The 20,875-nt window shown below is 40.5% G+C and overlaps 1 protein-coding gene across 7 annotated transcripts in view; it reads right to left on the bottom strand.

Annotated features, from left to right (window-relative positions):
* adgrg6 (adhesion G protein-coupled receptor G6) overlaps positions 1-20,875 on the bottom strand; it is a 148,608-nt gene that overhangs the window by 113,493 nt on the left and 14,240 nt on the right. For all 7 annotated transcript variants that reach the window (XM_038294280.1, XM_038294282.1, XM_038294283.1 and 4 more), the window contains one exon: positions 17,427-17,515. In XM_038294280.1, the coding sequence (XP_038150208.1) occupies positions 17,427-17,515 (89 nt within the window). The remainder of the gene's footprint in view (positions 1-17,426; positions 17,516-20,875) is intronic.

Raw genomic sequence — 20,875 nt, 5'->3', positions numbered from 1 at the left:
TAATTCATACATACAAATTACAGTGAATATTAATCATCTTAAAATACATTTTATTGTTTAATTCAATATTTTAAATGTTTTTCCAATAATTTAATGAGACATATAATCATGCGTTTAACAATTTGTTGGTATATTTAATATTTAAATCATGTATTAGATGTAATTCTTTTACGATATATTTGTTTATTTCAGTCATATTTATTGCTCCTATTTTTGGGGTCACATCACTATGACCTCACGGCCCTCTCTTGGTGTCTTGTGACCCCCGGGTTGTCCTGTCCCCCCACTTTAAGAACCCCTGCTATAACGTCAGATGAGACCTTTTTTGGATTGGTGCTCTATGATGAAGTGGAACAGAATTTAATTTCACACTTTCTTCCTAATCTGAAGCTAAAAATGCAGATTGTTCATTTATTGCTTTATTTTATGAAGGCTGACTTTAGTGGAACCTGAACATCTGATGGAGAATCAAGATGCCTTCAGTGTTTGAACAGCACATCTTTGTTCACCCTCCTCCTCCTCTATGATCTCCTACTGAAAGATGAGGATGAGGAGAAGGAGGAGACGAAGCACCTGGGGCTGTGATTCAGGAGCTGGAATGTGGTCGATCTAATCTGATTCCAGCTCAGATTAAAGGTCCTGTGTTGTGTTCAGGTGCAATAACGCAGTAAATGATTTCAGTTCTAGTTTCCTGTTGGTTTATTGCTTTAGGTTTAGATAAAATGATCAGCGAGCTCATGTTGTTTGATCAACAAAGAAACTAAATTATAATCTGTTTAGTTTTCCTAAACAGTGGGATTAAATCAGATTTTTTCCAAATGTTTGTAGCAACAGAGGCCTTAAAACAAGGAGGTCAGAAGGCAGGGATGACGGGAGGAGAAGGAATGCTCCTGGAGTGAAGGAATGTGGGAATCAGTGAAAACAGAGAAGGGCAGCTTGATGGAGGTTTAGAGGTTTGGTTTAGAGAATTTAATTTAGTTCCTGATCCATGGGTTGAACGTGTGTGCCGATATCCGACACGATCCATGGGCTGACCGTATGTGCCGATATCTGATACGATCCATGGGCTGAATTTGTGTGCCGATATCTGATACAATCCATGGGTTGAACGTGTGTGCCGATATCCGATACGATCCATGGGTTAAACGTGTGTCCCGATATCCGATACGATCCATGGGCTGAGCGTATGTGCCGATATCTGATACGATCCATGGGCTGAATTTGTGTGCCGATATCTGATACAATCCATGGGTTGAACGTGTGTGCCGATATCCGATACGATCCATGGGTTGAACATGTAGGCCGATATCCGATACGATCCATGGGTTGACCGTGTAGGCCGATATCCGATACGATCCATGGGTTGAACGTGTGTGCCGATATTCGATACGATCCATGGGTTGAACGTGTAGGCCGATATCCAATACGATCCATGGGTTGAACGTGTGTGCCGATATCCGATTCGATCCATGGGTTGAACGTGTGTGCCGATATCCGATACGATCCATGGGTTGAACGTGTGTGCCGATATCCGATACGATCCATGGGTTGAACGTGTGTGCCGATATCTGATACAATCCATGGGTTGAACGTGTGTTCCGATATCCGATACGATCCATGGGTTGAACGTGTGTGCCGATATCCGATACGATCAATTGGTTGAACGTGTGTGCCGATACGATCCATGGGTTGAACGTCTGTGCCGATATCCGATACGATCAATTGGTTGAACGTGTGTGCTGATATGATCCATGGGCTGAGCGTGTGTGCCGATATCCGATACGATCCATGGGCTCAATTTGTGTGCCGATATCCGATACGATCCATGGGTTGGGCGTGTGTGCCGATATCCGATACGATCCATGGGTTGACCGTGTGTGCCGATATTCGATACGATCCATGGGTTGGGCGTGTGTGCCGATACGATACATGGGCTGAATTTGTGTGCCAATATCCGATAAGGATCCATGGGTTGAACGTGTGTGCCGATATCTGATACGATCCATGGGTTGAACGTGTGTGCCGATATCCGATACGATCCATGGGCTGAGCGTATGTGCCGATATCTGATACGATCCATGGGCTGAATTTGTGTGCCGATATCTGATACGATCCATGGGCTGAACGTGTGTGCCGATATCCGATACGATCCATGGGTTGAACGTGTAGGCCGATATCCGATACGATCCATGGGTTGAACGTGTGTGCCGATATTCGATACGATCCATGGGTTGAACGTGTAGGCCGATATCCAATACGATCCATGGGTTGAACGTGTGTGCCGGTATCCGATACGATCCATGGGTTGAACGTGTGTGCCGATATTCGATACGATCCATGGGTTGAGCGTGTGTGCCGATATTCGATACGATCCATGTGTTGAACGTGTGTGCCGATATCCGATATGATCCATGGGTTGAACGTGTGTGCCGATATTCGATAAGATCCATGGGTTGAACGTGTAGGCCGATATCCGATACAATCCATGGGTTGAACGTGTGGGCCGATATCCGATACGATCCATGGGTTGAACGTGTGTGCCGATATTCGATACGATCCATGGGTTGAACGTGTGTGCCGATATTCGATACGATCCATGGGTTGAACGTGTGTGCCGATATCCGATATGATCCATGGGTTGAACGTGTGTTCCGATATCCGATACGATCAATTGGTTGAACGTGTGTGCCGATACGATCCATGGGTTGAATGTGTGTGCCGATAACCGATACGATCAATTGGTTGAGCGTGTGTGCTGATACGATCCATGGGTTGAACGTCTGTGCCGATAACCGATACGATCAATTGGTTGAGCGTGTGTGCCGATACGATCCATGGGTTGAACGTCTGTGCCGATATACGATACGATCAATTGGTTGAACGTGTGTGCTGATACGATCCATGGGCTGAGTGTGTGTGCCGATATCCGATACGATCCATGGGCTCAATTTGTGTGCCGATATCTGATACGATCCATGGGTTGAACGTGTGTGCCGATATTCGATACGATCCATTGGTTGAGCGTGTGTGCCGATACGATACATGGGCTGAATTTGTGTGCCAATATCCGATAAGGATTCATGGGTTGAACGTGTGTGCCGATATCAGATACGATCCATGGGCTGTATTTGTGTGCCGATATCCGATACGATCAATTGGTTGAATGTGTGTGCCGATACGATCCATGGCTTGAACGTCTGTGCCGATATCCGATACGATCCATTGGTTGAACGTGTGTGCCGATACGATCCATTGGTTGAACGTCTGTGCCGATATCCAATACGATCAATTGGTTGAACGTGTGTGCCGATAGGATCCATGGGCTGAGCGTATGTGCCGATATCCGATACGATCCGTGGGCTAAATTTGTGTGCCAATATCCAATACGATCCATGGGTTGAACCTGTGTGCCAATATCCGATACGATCCATCGCTGGATGTGTGTACCGATATCCGATACGATCCATGGGCTGAGCATAGGGACCAGGTAAAGTGCAGTGAAATTGATTTTGTCATTTTGAAACTATGCTCTTTGTTTTTATTTTTTTCTGTCTCAGAGTAGAGTGGAGACATTTTACTGAATTGTCAAAGAAGACATTCTAGTTCTCAGGCAGGCAGAAATATTGTAGTTTCATGTTTTTCTTAAAGACGGTACCGTTTGAACAGCACCGTCTCTCTTGTTTTTACACAAGTAAAGTAAAACGACCAATTGTGTGCATTTATGTGCAAAAATACGTTGTACTTTTACTTTACCAATCACGTCAACAATCTTCTGGCTTTTCCTAAAAAGAGATTTTCACTTGTGCCAAAGAGTTTTTACTCCCCCTCCCAGAGTTATTTATCTTTACAGGATCTGAAATCGTATCTCTGATTAGAACTTTGATCGTTAAAAGATAGAGAGGAAACCGATGTTTTACAATGAAGGTCAGGCGTATATTTCAAAATAAAAGTTTTTTTCTGGCATCGTTAGATTAAAGTAAAGGTAGTTTTAACGCATTTTCTTCTGCATAAGTGGTAATTTTTGTCCTCCTCATTCCCCCCCTTGTTTATTTCTCCTCATCCTGTCTGACCCGGCATCCAGCCCTTTGAGTATAAATAACCTAATAGAAATAATTATCCAGTCTGCTTTGCCCCATCTTCTGTAAATAAATCGGATCTATTTACAGTCCATCATTTCTGATATAATCCAGTTACATCACACACACTGTTATTTATAGCCATGGATCGTATCGGCACACACATTCAACCAATTGATCGTATCGGATATCGGCACACAAATACAGCCCATGGATCGTATCTGATATCGGCACACACGTTCAACCCATGAATCCTTATCGGATATTGGCACACAAATTCAGCCCATGTATCGTATCGGCACACACGCTCAACCAATGGATCGTATCGAATATCGGCACACACGTTCAACCCATGGATCGTATCAGATATCGGCACACAAATTGAGCCCATGGATCGTATCGGATATCGGCACACACACTCAGCCCATGGATCGTATCAGCACACACGTTCAACCAATTGATCGTATCGTATATCGGCACAGACGTTCAACCCATGGATCGTATCGGCACACACGCTCAACCAATTGATCGTATCGGTTATCGGCACAGACGTTCAACCCATGGATCGTATCAGCACACACGCTCAACCAATTGATCGTATCGGTTATCGGCACACACATTCAACCCATGGATCGTATCGGCACACACGTTCAACCAATTGATCGTATCGGATATCGGAACACACGTTCAACCCATGGATCATATCGGATATCGGCACACACGTTCAACCCATGGATCGTATCGAATATCGGCACACACGTTCAACCCATGGATCGTATCGAATATTGGCACACACGTTCAACCCATGGATCGTATCGGATATCGGCCCACACGTTCAACCCATGGATTGTATCGGATATCGGCCTACACGTTCAACCCATGGATCTTATCGAATATCGGCACACACGTTCAACCCATGGATCATATCGGATATCGGCACACACGTTCAACACATGGATCGTATCGAATATCGGCACACACGCTCAACCCATGGATCGTATCGAATATCGGCACACACGTTCAACCCATGGATCGTATCGGATACCGGCACACACGCTCAACCCATGGATCGTATTGGATATCGGCCTACACGTTCAACCCATGGATCGTATCGAATATCGGCACACACGTTCAACCCATGGATCGTATCGGATATCGGCCTACACGTTCAACCCATGGATCGTATCGGATATCGGCACACACGTTCAGCCCATGGATCGTATCAGATATCGGCACACAAATTCAGCCCATGGATCGTATCAGATATCGGCACATACGCTCAGCCCATGGATCGTATCGGATATCGGCACACACGTTCAACCCATGGATCGTATCAGATATCGGCACACACGTTCAACCCATGGATCCTTATCGGATATTGGCACACAAATTCAGCCCATGTATCGTATCGGCACACACGCCCAACCCATGGATCGTATCGAATATCGGCACACACGGTCAACCCATGGATCGTATCGGATATCGGCACACACGCCCAACCCATGGATCGTATCGGATATCGGCACACACGCTCAGCCCATGGATCATATCAGCACACACGTTCAACCAATTGATCGTATCGGATATCGGCACAGACGTTCAACCCATGGATCGTATCGGCACACACGTTCAACCAATTGATCGTATCGGATATCGGCACACACGTTCAACCCATGGATCGTATCGGATATCGGAACACACGTTCAACCCATGGATTGTATCAGATATCGGCACACACGTTCAACCCATGGATCGTATCGGATATCGGCACACACGTTCAACCCATGGATCGTATCGGATATCGGCACACACGTTCAACCCATGGATCGAATCGGATATCGGCACACACGTTCAACCCATGGATCGTATTGGATATCGGCCTACACGTTCAACCCATGGATCGTATCGAATATCGGCACACACGTTCAACCCATGGATCGTATCGGATATCGGCCTACACGGTCAACCCATGGATCGTATCGGATATCGGCCTACATGTTCAACCCATGGATCGTATCGGATATCGGCACACACGTTCAACCCATGGATTGTATCAGATATCGGCACACAAATTCAGCCCATGGATCGTATCAGATATCGGCACATACGGTCAGCCCATGGATCGTGTCGGATATCGGCACACACGTTCAACCCACGGATCAGGAACTAAATTAAATTCTCTAAACCAAACCTCTAAACCTCCATCAAGCTGCCCTTCTCTGTTTTCACTGATTCCCACATTCCTTCACTCCAGGAGCATTCCTTCTCCTCCCGTCATCCCTGCCTTCTGACCTCCTTGTTTTAAGGCCTCTGTTGCTACAAACATTTGGAAAAAATCTGATTTAATCCCACTGTTTAGGAAAACTAAACAGATTATAATTTAGTTTCTTTGTTGATCAAACAACATGAGCTCGCTGATCATTTTATCTAAACCTAAAGCAATAAACCAACAGGAAACTAGAACTGAAATCATTTACTGCGTTATTGCACCTGAACACAACACAGGACCTTTAATCTGAGCTGGAATCAGATTAGATCGACCACATTCCAGCTCCTGAATCACAGCCCCAGGTGCTTCGTCTCCTCCTTCTCCTCATCCTCATCTTTCAGTAGGAGATCATAGAGGAGGAGGAGGGTGAACAAAGATGTGCTGTTCAAACACTGAAGGCATCTTGATTCTCCATCAGATGTTCAGGTTCCACTAAAGTCAGCCTTCATAAAATAAAGCAATAAATGAACAATCTGCATTTTTAGCTTCAGATTAGGAAGAAAGTGTGAAATTAAATTCTGTTCCACTTCATCATAGAGCACCAATCCAAAAAAGGTCTCATCTGACGTTATAGCAGGGGTTCTTAAAGTGGGGGGACAGGACAACCCGGGGGTCACAAGACACCAAGAGAGGGCCGTGAGGTCATAGTGATGTGACCCCAAAAATAGGAGCAATAAATATGACTGAAATAAACAAATATATCGTAAAAGAATTACATCTAATACATGATTTAAATATTAAATATACCAACAAATTGTTAACCGCATGATTATATGTCTCATTAAATTATTGGAAAAACATTTAAAATATTGAATTAAACAATAAAATGTATTTTAAGATGATTAATATTCACTGTAATTTGTATGTATGAATTAATATAGAGAGAACTAATTTTATGTGGGGAGTGGTGGTCTAGTGGTTAAGGCGTAGAGCTTGGAATCCTGAGGCTGTGAGTTTGAAACCCACTCCCACCGACTGCCTCTCTGGCTCTCTTAGAGCGCCTGGAAAACTGGGTCGGCCTCTCTGGTACAGCTCTCAACTGGTTTAAATCATACTTAAAGGACAGGGACTTTTTTGTGTCAGTAGGCAATTTTACATCAGAGATGACAAAAATCACATGTGGGGTTCCCCAAGGGTCCATCCTGGGTCCCCTCCTATTCAATATCTACATGCTCCCTCTCGCTCAGTTAATAAAAAACAACAACATCAGCTACCATAACTATGCAGACGACACACAGCTTTACTGTACATCAACATGTCACCAGGTGACTATGAACCAATTCAAGCACTGAGGAAATGCTGAGAAGGAATCAGTGCCTGGATGTGCCATACTTTTATTCAACTGGATAAAAACAAAACTGAAGTAATAGAGGAGAGGAGAGATCTAAAGTTAGCACACAGCTTCAGTCGCTTCAGCTAGTAACCACTGATCAGGCCTGAAATCTAGGTGTAGTGCTGGATTCAGCCTTGAACCTCCAAAAGCATTTAAAGACAATTACAAGGTCGGCTTTCTATCACCTGAAGAGCATTTCCATGATTAAAGGACTAATGTCTCAGCATGATCTGGAAAACTAATCCAAGCGTTAGTCGAATTGATTACTGCAACGGTGTTTTTACAGGTCTGCCTAAAAAGTGGATCAGACAGCTGCAGCTGATCCAGAACGCTGCTGCCAGTGTCCTCACTAAGACTAAGAAAGTAGAGCACATCACCCCAGTTCTAAAGTCCTCACACTGGCTCCCTGTATTTCAGAGAATAGACTTTAAAATACTTCTGTTAGTCTATAAATCTCTGAATGGCTTAGCACCTAAATACATCACAGACTTGCTCTCAGTGTATCAACCCTCCAGACCACTCAGGTCTTCTGGCTCCAGCCTGCTCTGCATACCTAGAACCAGAACTAAACATGGAGAAGCAGCATTTAGTTCCTCTGCTCCACTTATCTGGAACAAACTTCCAGAAAACTGTAAAAGTGCGGAAAGCCTGAGTTCCTTTAAATCAAGACTAAAAACACATTTGTTTAGGATGGCCTTCCACTGTCTAGTTAAACAGTTCAACTAAAACATATTGTCTTTAGTACAACTGTTTTTAATATTCTTTTTTGTTTCTGCATTTTTTATTTTATTTAATTTATTTTTTCCTATTTGCTTTGATTCTGCTTTATCTTCCTGTATTTTAATCATATAAAGCACTTTGCATTGTCTTTGTACTGAATTGTGCTATACAAATAAAAATGCCTTGCCTTGCCTTGCCTTAGAAAGACCCCACACTTCTCCCTGGGCGGGGCACACAATGGCAGCCCACTCCTGCCCATGGGGATGCTTTAAATGCAGGGGTAAATTTCTCCAATATGAGACGAATAAAGTTCAAGTATTATTAATTATTTATGTATTTCTAAGAACCCGTGTTCTATGAGACCAAATTCATGTCCAGTCACACAGTTTTCAGGGAACTCCCAGTTTGACCCAATAAGTCCAGTCCAACAGTCAGACTGGGATACAATTTCTTTACCTGCAAAAGCCAAGAAAACTGGAACCATTTAAAATTTAAAACAAATACCTTAAACTAAGGTGGAGTTTAAAACAGAAACTTGTCCAGTTTAAATCTGCAAATGCAAACTACTGAGATTAAGGCTAATCTGTTAATATAAAGTAGTACTTTTTTTTCTTAATTCCCTTGTTATTTTATGACCTAAATGATCCTGAAGCTGAAATCCTACTGGAGAAAAAAACAAAAAATAAAGATTGTTAAGTTGGCAGATAGAAAGAGTGTCTTTAAACACAGAGCTTCATAGATCTCAAACTAAAGAAAAAGATTATCTAAGATTTAGAAAGACCAAAAAACAAATGGATTTGGGCTGCAGAAGTACATCCTTATTTATTCTGCAAAAGCATCAGCCATCTTCTATAGCGGAAGAGGCAAAGGCTTTGATAAACTGGTTGGTAAAAGCAGCTCAGTCCTGGGACGTCCTCCAAGCACAGAGCAGGTGGTGGGGGAGAAAAAAAACTGCAGGAAACTGTTGCTCAGGGCGAGATTGCTGCACCTCTGGTGCACAAAGAGGTGTCATCATAGATCCTTCCTCCCAGTTAGACTTTATGTCCATCATTGCTGCAAAGTCCAGTAAAGTTGAACTTCCTGCTCTTGGTTTTCCATTTTTTTCTAAATACTCTGTGGCTGTTTTAAAACATGCATTAAACATGTATGGTAACTAAGAATTTTTGTTTAATAGTTTCTGTATAAAATGTGGGAAATAAATGAGTAACTCTGCAAACTGCATCCTCTGCTCTGTGATTCAGTTCCTCCTTACATATCCAGTGTCAGGGCAGAATGTCACCAAGCTGGATGCATTTGGAAGTTTGACTGAAATGTCGTTCAATGCAAAGTTTAAGATGTGATTCTGCCGCTTTAAAATAAAAAGCAGGAGCGGTGTTCCTCATGGCTTAGATATTTACAGCTTCCTGCTCCACATCTGCCCAGAGCGTCAGCGTCTCCTCAGGCCAGCCCCTCCAACACATGCAGCTTCTGTTCTGATGACCGGCGGCAGCGCCTGCACCGCTAACCGCCACTTGTGTACTGTGGTTTAGTTCTGCTGGGAACTTTACAAGGCCGCATGAAGCGCTCGGTTTGGCCCGAGGCGACTGGATGTGCTGCAGCGGTGGCGGCTCGGGTTCTGGAAAACACATTAAACCCAGCGTGGTTCTGCTCTCCGGCCCATCAGCTCACAATGCTCCCCATTTCTCAGCGAGGGGTTTTAGATTCCTGCTTAATGAGTGAAACTGGCACAAACATGGAAAATCACTACATGTGAGCTCCAGTCACTGATGTTCATGAAGCTCAGTAAGAAGCACTAAAAACTACAAAGTTCTCTGTTGGAAACTGTTTTTTTTTTCTTTAATCTTCACTCAGAGCAAAGAAAGAATTCTGGATCCGGACCAAATGAGGAACAGGACTCATTTTCTGCAACAGTTAAAACACCCAGATTCTCTGGAAAAAATACAATCTGCCTCCAAATCAGTCTGTTTTCTATTTCATCTTGGAGCCGATCACTAAAACCAACACAGATTTCTACAAGGAGGACACAAGAGTGAGCTGAGCAGCACCTCTCCACCCCCCACCTGTTCCTGAACGCTGTCAGAAACAGACATATGCAATTCCAGAATCAACAGCTTCTGCTTTCAGGCGACGATCCTTGAACTAAAACCAGCAGCTTCAGCAGTTCAAGATAAAAGGAAAAGGTAAAGCACAGATCAGAGCATAAAACTGCTGAGTTTTCTGCTCAGAAAAGTCAGGCTCACATAAGAAAACATTTTTCTAAAGGTGCCTAAAGCTCAGGATGTTTCAAACGTCCTACTGGCTCCAGTTAAGGGTCCCTGCAACAAATTTTATTACTTACCTTTTGGTGTTTTTTTCGAGGCATATGGCGATCTGACCTTAAATTGTTTTTTTTTTTTGTACATGACTTAAAGGTATACTATGCAACCGGTGTTGATTTTCCAGTGAGGCTCCCCAAGCAAGACCAACTCTCGCGATGCACGAGACTTCTGAGCCTGTGGGTGCGGGCCGAGGGTACGCATTTCCCCTACAGACCACCAGGGCGGCAGAGAAAACCTTTGTTCGACCTGAAATGACTCATTTAATCATCCAAAACGTTATGGAACACGTTAATTAACTGAAAAATGTTGCATAGTGTGCCTTTAAGGGATACACGCGCATTGAGGTAGTTTAAAGTATATTGTTCGTACAAAACTGAAGGGATGCACGATATTGGGATTTTGGCCGATATCCGATATGCCGATATTTTAAAACTCATGTAGCCGATAACCGATATCGATACTGATGTTAAAGCTGGACAAAAATAAGTAGTCATTGAAAATAGCAGTTTTGTTATCCATTCCTGACACTTTGAAAAATAATATACTCAAATATATTTTCATATGCTGATATCAAATAGATTTTTAAAAACGCGGTATCGATCTATTTTACTTTCAAAATCGCGTGAAATTTCATCGTTCTGTTACAAACTCTCGTGATATTTTGCAAATTCTTGTGAGATTTTGTTAGTAATATAGATCGATACCGCGTCAATATATTAACATATAAAAATATGGCAACATTTCGTGAATTTTCGGGGGATTTCGTAGCATAACGATGACATATAGCAATATTTCATTAGTAAAAGAGATTGATATGGTGTTTTTAAATGGCAATATATCAGCATATTAAGATATTTTAATGTATCAATATTTTTTCCCTCGTCTTTAAAAGTTTTTAAGTCTGTAAAAAAGAAGTTTTTGAGGAAGAAGAAGAAGCAGTATTTCTATTTTTTTTAGACTTTAGTAACTCAGAAGCTGATCAAATATCGGGTTAAATATCGGTCCGATATTCAGTTTTAAGGCCGATACCGATAGGGTGCCGATTATATCGTGCATCCCTATACAAAACTAAAGGGGTAAAACATCTTGCGTATGCTGGTCTGACTGGGTATGCTCATCTGACAGAACACCGGCCTGTTGTGGTGAAGAGAGACGTAAACAAAACGGACACACTTGATTTACTGATTGGTCTATTTTCCAACCATCACTAAGGTCCAGAAATGGAAATCATGAGTAAAACACAGAGATCCTGATGGTGGCTGGAAACGCTCTGATCAGAGACACTGCTCCTCCACATGGAGAGGAGTCAGCTGAAGAAACCTGACCATCGGTTCAGAAGCCCTATGGAGACGTCAACCAGGGGGTCAACATATAAAAGGACTCAGAGGACGGAGCAGGACATGACGGTGGGACCGTGTACCTCTGCTGGGACCCGGAACGCTTCAGGCTTCGCTGCCTGCTTCCATATAAGGCGGCTGACGAACAACTTAGCTTGAAAAGTACGTCTCAGGTTCACAACAGTGAGAAGCAGCAGCATCTGATTTAAAATGTTGATGCAAAAAAGAAAAGAAAAAGAAACTGATATATGGTACACGTACTAAATTACTAAAGTGCAGTTAAACAACATTTAAACAACAGTTAAATTTGATTTTAATATCATCAACAGTAAGAAAAGTTTACTTTTTGTCTTTAAAATCAATATGACAAAGTTCTACCATTTTAAATAAAAAAAATTGTTTTAAAACAAGAATCCTGTGAAATTATGCACTTTTTCTTGAGAAAATCTGTCGGAATGGTTCAGTTTTTATCTAATAATATAGTAATTTTTGCTCCTTCTTACAAAGAAGACTAAATTAGGATGAAAAAGAAAAAGAAATTAATATTAAACGTATATTTTTGAAATAATGGTTCCAGAACTCCGGGGAAACAAAATTCTAAAAAAGAAAGCTGTGATTTGTAAGAAGGAAAAGTGGGAATATTTCAGGTTTTAATGGCGCTGATAAGGGTGATCGGTTTGATTTAGCAGAATGTGATTTTAAAAAAATGCTTCACATCGATTTCACTAATCGCTTTCTGGCAATAATTGCAATGAATGAATCAAAGCGTCGCTCTGGTGAAGATCTGCTCATGTTTCAATGCTGCGGGTGGCTCCAAATCTTCTGAGCTGCGATCAAAGTATCGTGCAGATGGAAAAGAGATCCATCTGCAAGGTTTCATGGACCAGAACTTCCCCGCTGCATGAAAAGTGGGTTTGGTTAATAGAGCTGTGAGGGAAAAGCCAGGCATGCTGGAGCAAAGAGACGGAAAATATGAGAAAAACAACAGCGTGAGATGAAGCGCAGCAGAAACAAGCATACGATGATGGAAAGATGGCAGGAAACTGATCAATTCAACATGTAAAACCACTGCTGTCAGAATAAAGGCTGCATCTCTGAGGAAACTGTTGACGTCTCTGAATGGATCATTTCATTTTGCTAAATAATCTTCAGATTTGATTTTATCCTTCAGTCGTGAGCAGCTTTTATTCCCAAAGCAGAAAAAAAACACATAAATGAGGTGAATAAGAAGTCATAAAACATGGAAGAATGTGCAGCTGGAGCAGCTTCATGTGGTTTGCTGAAATCTGCCCTGCTTTATGTCATCGCTAACCATTAATGGCACATTTTATTTAACCCTAATCACTGTCATCTGCTCTGCAATCCTGTTAGGATTTAGTTTGAAAGTGAAAATGTAAAAATATATTTTAGACAGAAAGAGGTTTTAATATTGCTCTTGTTTTGTAGATAATAACCTAATAAGAATGTTTTACATTAAAGGTGTCCACTTTTGGTTTTTATTAAAATGTTCAGAGTCGGTTTCAACATGAGCTGCAGTTTTAACGAGGCAATTAGGAATAATCGTTGCTAAACTGTAGAAGTTTACGCTGCAGGATAGAAGAAATGTAAAATAACAAACCTTAAAATCTTTTGTTTTCTTCTCAGGCTGACATTAAATCAGAAAACTAAACTCTCCTCTCCGTTTGTCTTTAATCACTATAATTTGGATCAAAAGTTCTTAGGTTTCCTTCCATGAGTTTCTCACCATAGTTTGCTGGTAGAGGTTTTTATTTCAACAATGTTTTTTTCAACCGTCAGAGAACATGAATGAGCACTTTTAAAATATACCTAATTATCATTATCTCTGTATTTTCTCCTCTTTCTTTCATCTTTTCTCCTTTGTCCTGTTTTTCCTTTCCCGTTCTACTTACATTGCAGTGTCCAAATAATCTATAATATTCGCTGCATAAATATAATAAAGCTATTTATATGCATAAATAAACACTATGGTGATAGCTAAGGGTGTGCAAAATAATCGTCATGACGATGCATCGCGATTCTAATTTTTGTGATCTACTGCATCGATTCTTGAAGGCAAGAATCGATTATAAAAAATAAAGAAAATGAACAAAAAATACATGAATGGTTGGCGCACATCAGCCAAATCAAGTGGAATACAACTTCCAGTCCAGCAGATGTCATTGCGGGTGTGTTGACGCGCGCTCCTTTGTGTCACAAGCATGTCCGGCCGTGGGATACTGAGAATAGTCAAATGAAATAAAACATGGAGGACACTATGAAAATTCGCCCCGCGGCTCCATCACATTTCAAGTCAGATGCTTGGATGCATTTTGGCTTTAAAAACAAAGAAGGTAAAAACGAAATTGCATCGCAATATTTCAAGTATCATGATGCATCGTGACAGAATCTCATCGTGGCATGTGAATCGTGATTCGAATCGAATCATGACTTCTTTGCCAATACCCACCCCTAGTGATAGCCGTACTGCTCCACTTCTGAGAGCAAAATCTGTCGGACCCATTTTTGGCATCAATACAATTATTCTTATTGCCACATTGCCAGACAAGACACTGTAAAACAAACAAAAAAAAATGTGTGTGTCGAGTAATGGAATGGCCGTTTCCCCGAAGTGCATGTCAATTTTTGACGTCCGAGGCGTCGCTACCGTGATACCATGTGATCGCTTCAGGAAGTGGCTCAAGAACTTCGACAGCCATTAAACAGCCTTACTACTCAGTCAAGATGGTGGACTTTGTAGTAGAGTTGCAGTTAGTCGGATAGAGTTTGGAGAGATTGTAAAAATAGATTGGCTGGAAAAACAATTAATCTAGTTGGTTAAAACTATTTCAGTTAGAATAAAGAATGTAATGATCCTAGCAAGCCACTGGACACAGTTGTAACATTAGTTTTAAATAGTATTGCTGTCTGATAAGCAGTTATCAGTGATAGTGGCGTCTAATGTCCGACATAAACTTCCACTTCTTAGGTTGTTGGTTCGAGATCCGCCTTAGACTTTTGAAAGTTGCAATAACAATAAGTATTTTGGCTAATGTGACTCATGTGTATTGGTTTGCCTTTGTACAAATATAGATTGGGTAAAAACAATGACAAATTAGATTTATTGGTTTAACCAAAAGAGACTTTCAACCCAATTAAAACCAAAAACTGTAGAAAAACTATAATGTTTGAATAAAAATGACAAACATCTTTCATTTTGCTCATCATTGCTCGATTTGCACAAACACTTGGCAGAAAAACACTACACCTTAAAGCAGGCATCCCAAAAGTCCGTCCTCGAGGGCCGCTGTCCTGCAGGTTTTAGAGGTTTCTCTGCTCCAGCACGGCTGATTTACATTAATAGTTAATTAACAGGCTTTTGTTAAACTGCATTCATCAGAATCAGCTGTGCTAAAGCAGGGAAACCTACAGTGGCCCTGAAGTGCAAACTACACCTACAAATCTAAAAGCGCAACTACATTAAGGAAATCGCAACTACTTAAAGCAAAGCGCAACTACATTAAGGAAATCGCAACTACATTAACCTACCGGAAAAGGTAGGTACCAGTGGGAAACATGAGACATCGCTGATTGGACGATGGTGCCGTTAAGTCAATCTGTGGTCGAAGTTTAATTCAGGCTGGGATTATCGCAGAGGGATTAATTTTGGAACAAAATATATGAAGGCAGAGTCAGAAAGTAAAAACTGATACTTACAAGATCAATATCTTATATTAATTGATAATATATCAATATACAAAAACATTCACACCTCTTAAACCTTTTCCTGTCTTTTTTTTTTAAATTACCAACATTTACGTTTGAAAAGATTTTATGTGACAGAACAGCAAAGTGCAGAGTGGACAGAAAATGATGCTCTTCCAATTATTTTAATTAAAATTAGCTGGACATCTTGGAGATGAAAATAAATAAATTGATAGAAAGAGAACTGCAGCCTAACCGACACATGGAACGCCCAGCTTAAGTGACAGGAGACTCTGAAGGAGCTGCAGAGATCCACAGCTCAGGTGGAAAATGGACGATTCGTTTTCTTTCCAGAAATCTGTTTTTCATGACATTGTAAGTTTCCTCTGCACTTTGACCGAAGCTCTATGATGGAAACGGTAAACATTTAGAAGATGCATCCATCAAGAGGACACCAGAGTTTTAGCTTTTAGTGCAAAATCATGTGCATAAAAACATTGAAGGCACTGATTTCAACATGCACCTCAACACGGTAGTGGCAGCATGATACTGATGGGAACATGTATGGAAACCTGCCAGAGTGGAGGTTTACCTTCTGGCAGGATAAATGGCCTGAACATCCAGGTAGAAATACTATGGAGAGTTTAAATCAAAGCAGATCTATTGGTTGGAATGGCCTAGTCAAAGTACAGAGGTGAATAAAATTAAGTGCCTAGGGAGGGGCGGGGTTCCGGAGGTTCTAATGTTAGAAAAGTCTCTTGCATAATTTTTCTTCAAGCTCATCGTCACATAAAATCCCAGTAAAATACACTGAAGTTTGTTGTTTTAATGTAAGAAATCGACTGTTAAGAGCTGAGATTTCATTTCATTTCATTTCATCTACCCAGAGCAGGTAAGCTAACATTACTGCAGTTTAAAACACTATAGAGAGTCACAGTTACTGCAGAATCACCATTATTACCCAATCAGTAATAATAGCGAACAGAAGGTTTATTCATTTCTTTAGTTTATAAAGGGAAATAGGAAGAATTAAACCATTATTATAAACACCAGTAGATTGTTTTTCTTTTCTACATTACTCCATTAAATATCATAAACTCAGTGTTATTTTCCTGCCTAGTTAGAGTACAGAGGTCGGGTCCTAACAGTTTTGTCCACATAGTCTAAATATTAAGCGTTGTTTAATTGGAGCAATGCTTTGTTTATCAGTTTTCTCTCGCAGGCTTTTCCAGGAAATCTGGATAAATTCTGATTAATTCCTGATCTTGTTTGGTGATTTGTAGCTCCGTGTGTCCGCGGGGTTATAATTACTGAGAAAGGCGAGGATTCTGCATGTTGAGGTTGTTTTTCTCTCCTTATAAAGTTCCACCCTTCAATTTATGCAACAGCTCGCCTCGACACACATGCTGGAAGAGTTAACCGATTTATTGTCAGGATACCTGAGAAGAAAGCTAAGCTCTTTTATTGTGATGTTAAGGCTCACGTTCTTTCACTTTAATTTAAAGAAATAAAAGCATTGATTTTTCCTTTCTTTTTTTCCCTTCCTTTCTTTTTTGCCTCCAGTAATAAGTGTTCATAATGGTGAGAGTTACATGACTTCTTTTCAGTCCTTTATGTTCAGAATAAACAAGAAAACACAGAGTAAAAGTGAAATGTTGAGGCGGGACGTACCGGTCCTGTGCAGAAACATCCAGAGTAAAACCAACAGGATGACGTGCCGGAGCCTCCACCTTCCACCTCCTTCAAGAAGCAAGAACCCCCTAAAAAACAAGAACATCATCAGCCTAAAGTTTCAGCAGGAACAAACATAACAAAGGTCTAGAATCATCCGGAAATGTTTAGGACAGGGGCATCCCTTCTCTTTAGCGTTGTTCAGTAATTAGAAGCTAATTGCACTGCATAATTGCAGCATATTTATTTAATGCTCTAAACTTCCATATCGTTCTTTTTTTTTTTCTTCAACAATGTTTACATTTGATCACTGCTGCACTGTAAGAAATAGAAATTAATTTAGCATACACTCTGTGTAAATGACAATAAAAGTTGTTGAGTCTAAGGTCTAATTTTTGCTGATGTCTGCGATTTTTTTTTTTTAGAAATATGAAAGTCAGACTTTAAATACACTCTTGCTGATTCATCCTGCAGCTCTCTGATACGCAGTCAGACTGCAGCAGTAACACACTTTAACAACAGGGAGAAAAAAAGACAAATATTTTACCTCTAAAAGTTTCTAACCTGATTAAACGAACGCTTTCTGACGCAGGAAAGCAAAAATTGGACAAATGTATCTAAAATAAACTGTTTACTTACATCAATAGTTAGTTAGCATTATGAAAAAATTGCAAAAGAAAAGCATTTACTCTGGAGAAAAGATTTGTAAAGAAAAAGTAACTGTTTTTAAAAGTTGCATCATCATTATCACATCCTGTGCATGTAACTGCAACAGATGTAGTGGGTGGGAGTAATAACAAAGGAGTGGAGCCACAAAGTGAGCGTGTGTCCTCACCAGGCTGCTATCTACAACACGTAAACATCACAAATCTAATACATAAACTTAAAGAGGTTTACATGGAACTAAATATAGTGCCCCTTGGGTCACAATATATACGAGGGAGTATTATGGCCAGGCTAGAGGGTTTTTTCCTTCTATCTTGAGAATAAAGTCATAACATTACAAGAATAAAGTCGTAATATTACGAGAATGATGTCATCAAACAACAACCGTTTCAGAAAGCTTCGAGTTCCAACCAGCAGACGACGGCCGACCAGCTCCACCAATCAGCAACCAGAGTACACTTTGACATCCTGCCCAGTTTGATGCTGCTGCTAAAAGATTTCCTGATTTGTCAAACTGATGCCAAACTTGGAAGAGTTGTCATAAAATACTTTATTCTCCTAATTTTACGACTTTATTCTCTTAATATTAAGCCTTTATTCTTGTAATTTCATGACTACTGTTGTTGTATTTTTTTCTCGTAATATTACAACTTTATCCTCCTAATGTTACACGACTTTATCCTCCTAATGTTACGACTTTATCCTCCTAATGTTACACGACTTTATCCTCCTAATGTTACGAGACTTTATCCTCCTAATGTTACGACTTTATCCTCCTAATGTTACGACTTTATCCTCCTAATGTTACGACTTTATCCTCCTAATGTTACACGACTTTATCCTCCTAATGTTACGAGACTTTATCCTCCTAATGTTACGACTTTATCCTCCTAATGTTACACGACTTTATCCTCCTAATGTTACGAGACTTTATCCTCCTAATGTTACGACTTTATCCTCCTAATGTTACGAGACTTTATCCTCCTAATGTTACGACTTTATCCTCCTAATGTTACGACTTTATCCTCCTAATGTTACGACTTTATCCTCCTAATGTTACGACTTTATCCTCCTAATGTTACGACTTTATCCTCCTAATGTTACGATTTTATCCTCCTAATGTTACGACTTTATCCTCCTAATGTTACGAGACTTTATCCTCCTAATGTTACGACTTTATCCTCCTAATGTTACGAGACTTTATCCTCCTAATGTTACGACTTTATCCTCCTAATGTTACGACTTTATCCTCCTAATGTTACGACTTTATCCTCCTAATGTTACGACTTTATCCTCCTAATGTTACGATTTTATCCTCCTAATGTTACGACTTTATCCTCCTAATGTTACGACTTTATCCTCCTAATGTTACGACTTTATTCTCCTAATTTGAATTCAGACCGAGCTTGGATCAGTTAACCATGCCGAGCTTAGTTCCTAACGACCGTTTACACACTACTCTAGCACGGTTCCTCACCTCCTAGTGACGATCTGTGGCACTTCTGCTCTCTACAGGCAAACAAGCAAATCAACATGGCGGTGCCCGTAACATTCAGGATGTTTGGTAATTAATTGTGTTATTTTATTGTTTGCGGAGTCTAGCACTCAGGGAAATACTTTGAAAATAAAAAATTCAAGCAGAGTGTTATTGGAATCCAGGACAACCTTTGGAACAATAAAAAAATTTGTATATTTTGATGGCAAAAATTGACATCAATGTAATAACAAGAAACGGCCACTTGCCCTAACATATATTAGGAAAAATTTAAATATTGCTTCTATAAGAAATTCATGAAAAAAACTTCAAGAGTGAAAGAAACACGAAAAGAAACAAGAAAAATATTTTTGTTCCATAATAACCTTAGAGGCATTAATGCTGATACAAGCGCTAACATTTATTTCTTTAACATAGCTTGTTGACTGTTGCACTTTATTTTGTAAATTTTTATTTAGCTTTTTAACTTTTTCGCTCAGCTTTTTACCTTTTTTTTCTCAATTTCTTAAATTTTTTCAACTTAATTTATAATAAAGGTAACAAATGATTCAAGAGCTCATCTAATTGGTCAAATGCCAAATAAGATGTACAGTCATGTAGCAGGATCTTTGCTGATTGGCTGGATATAAAACCAGCTCCATTTGTAAGGGGTATGCAAGTAATCAAAACAGTAACTTGCCCTCTAAAGGGTTTTAAGCAGAATCATCACTGGAAATCAGGTGGATTGGTAGGGAAGCTAGTATTTCTATGAATGTATGACTGTAAGGAGATGACGCAGTTTGCTCATGCACTCTTTGTTATCTGAAAACCGCGTCAGAACTGAAGCGCTGAGCCCTACTGATGAACTAGTACCATGTTAGCACGGTTTGGTTCTGTCTGGCGCGGTCCGGTCCAGTTTTCATGCCATTTACACTCAACAGTTATCTTGGTTACCGTACTGGGACCGATGTCCGCACAGTTTCAAAGGGGTGGTGTAAATGGGTTGAATGGTTAAACTTCAACAGACCATTTCAAGCAGCATTCAACCGAATTGGAATGGTAAAAAGCAACAATTTGTGAAGATGGGTGCATTTCATGTTAAATATTTGATGTGGTGTACCACAAGGATATATGTTAAGAACCAAACCCATTTATATCTATAATGTATCCTTTAATTACATATTTTAGCTTCTGGTAAGCATGTAAGACGGAGGTCTTCAACAGGGCTCCGCGACCCCTTTTGGGTCCATGGAGGTACTGCATGGGGGTCAGGAAAGTTTAGGTCGATTTTTTCGACTAATTGAAATGT

Source organism: Cyprinodon tularosa, unplaced genomic scaffold (genome assembly GCF_016077235.1).
Source record: "Cyprinodon tularosa strain WSP-4 unplaced genomic scaffold, ASM1607723v1 ctg338, whole genome shotgun sequence".
In the NCBI taxonomy this organism is placed as follows: domain Eukaryota; kingdom Metazoa; phylum Chordata; class Actinopteri; order Cyprinodontiformes; family Cyprinodontidae; genus Cyprinodon; species Cyprinodon tularosa.
This window is presented reverse-complemented; position numbering and strand designations above follow the sequence as displayed.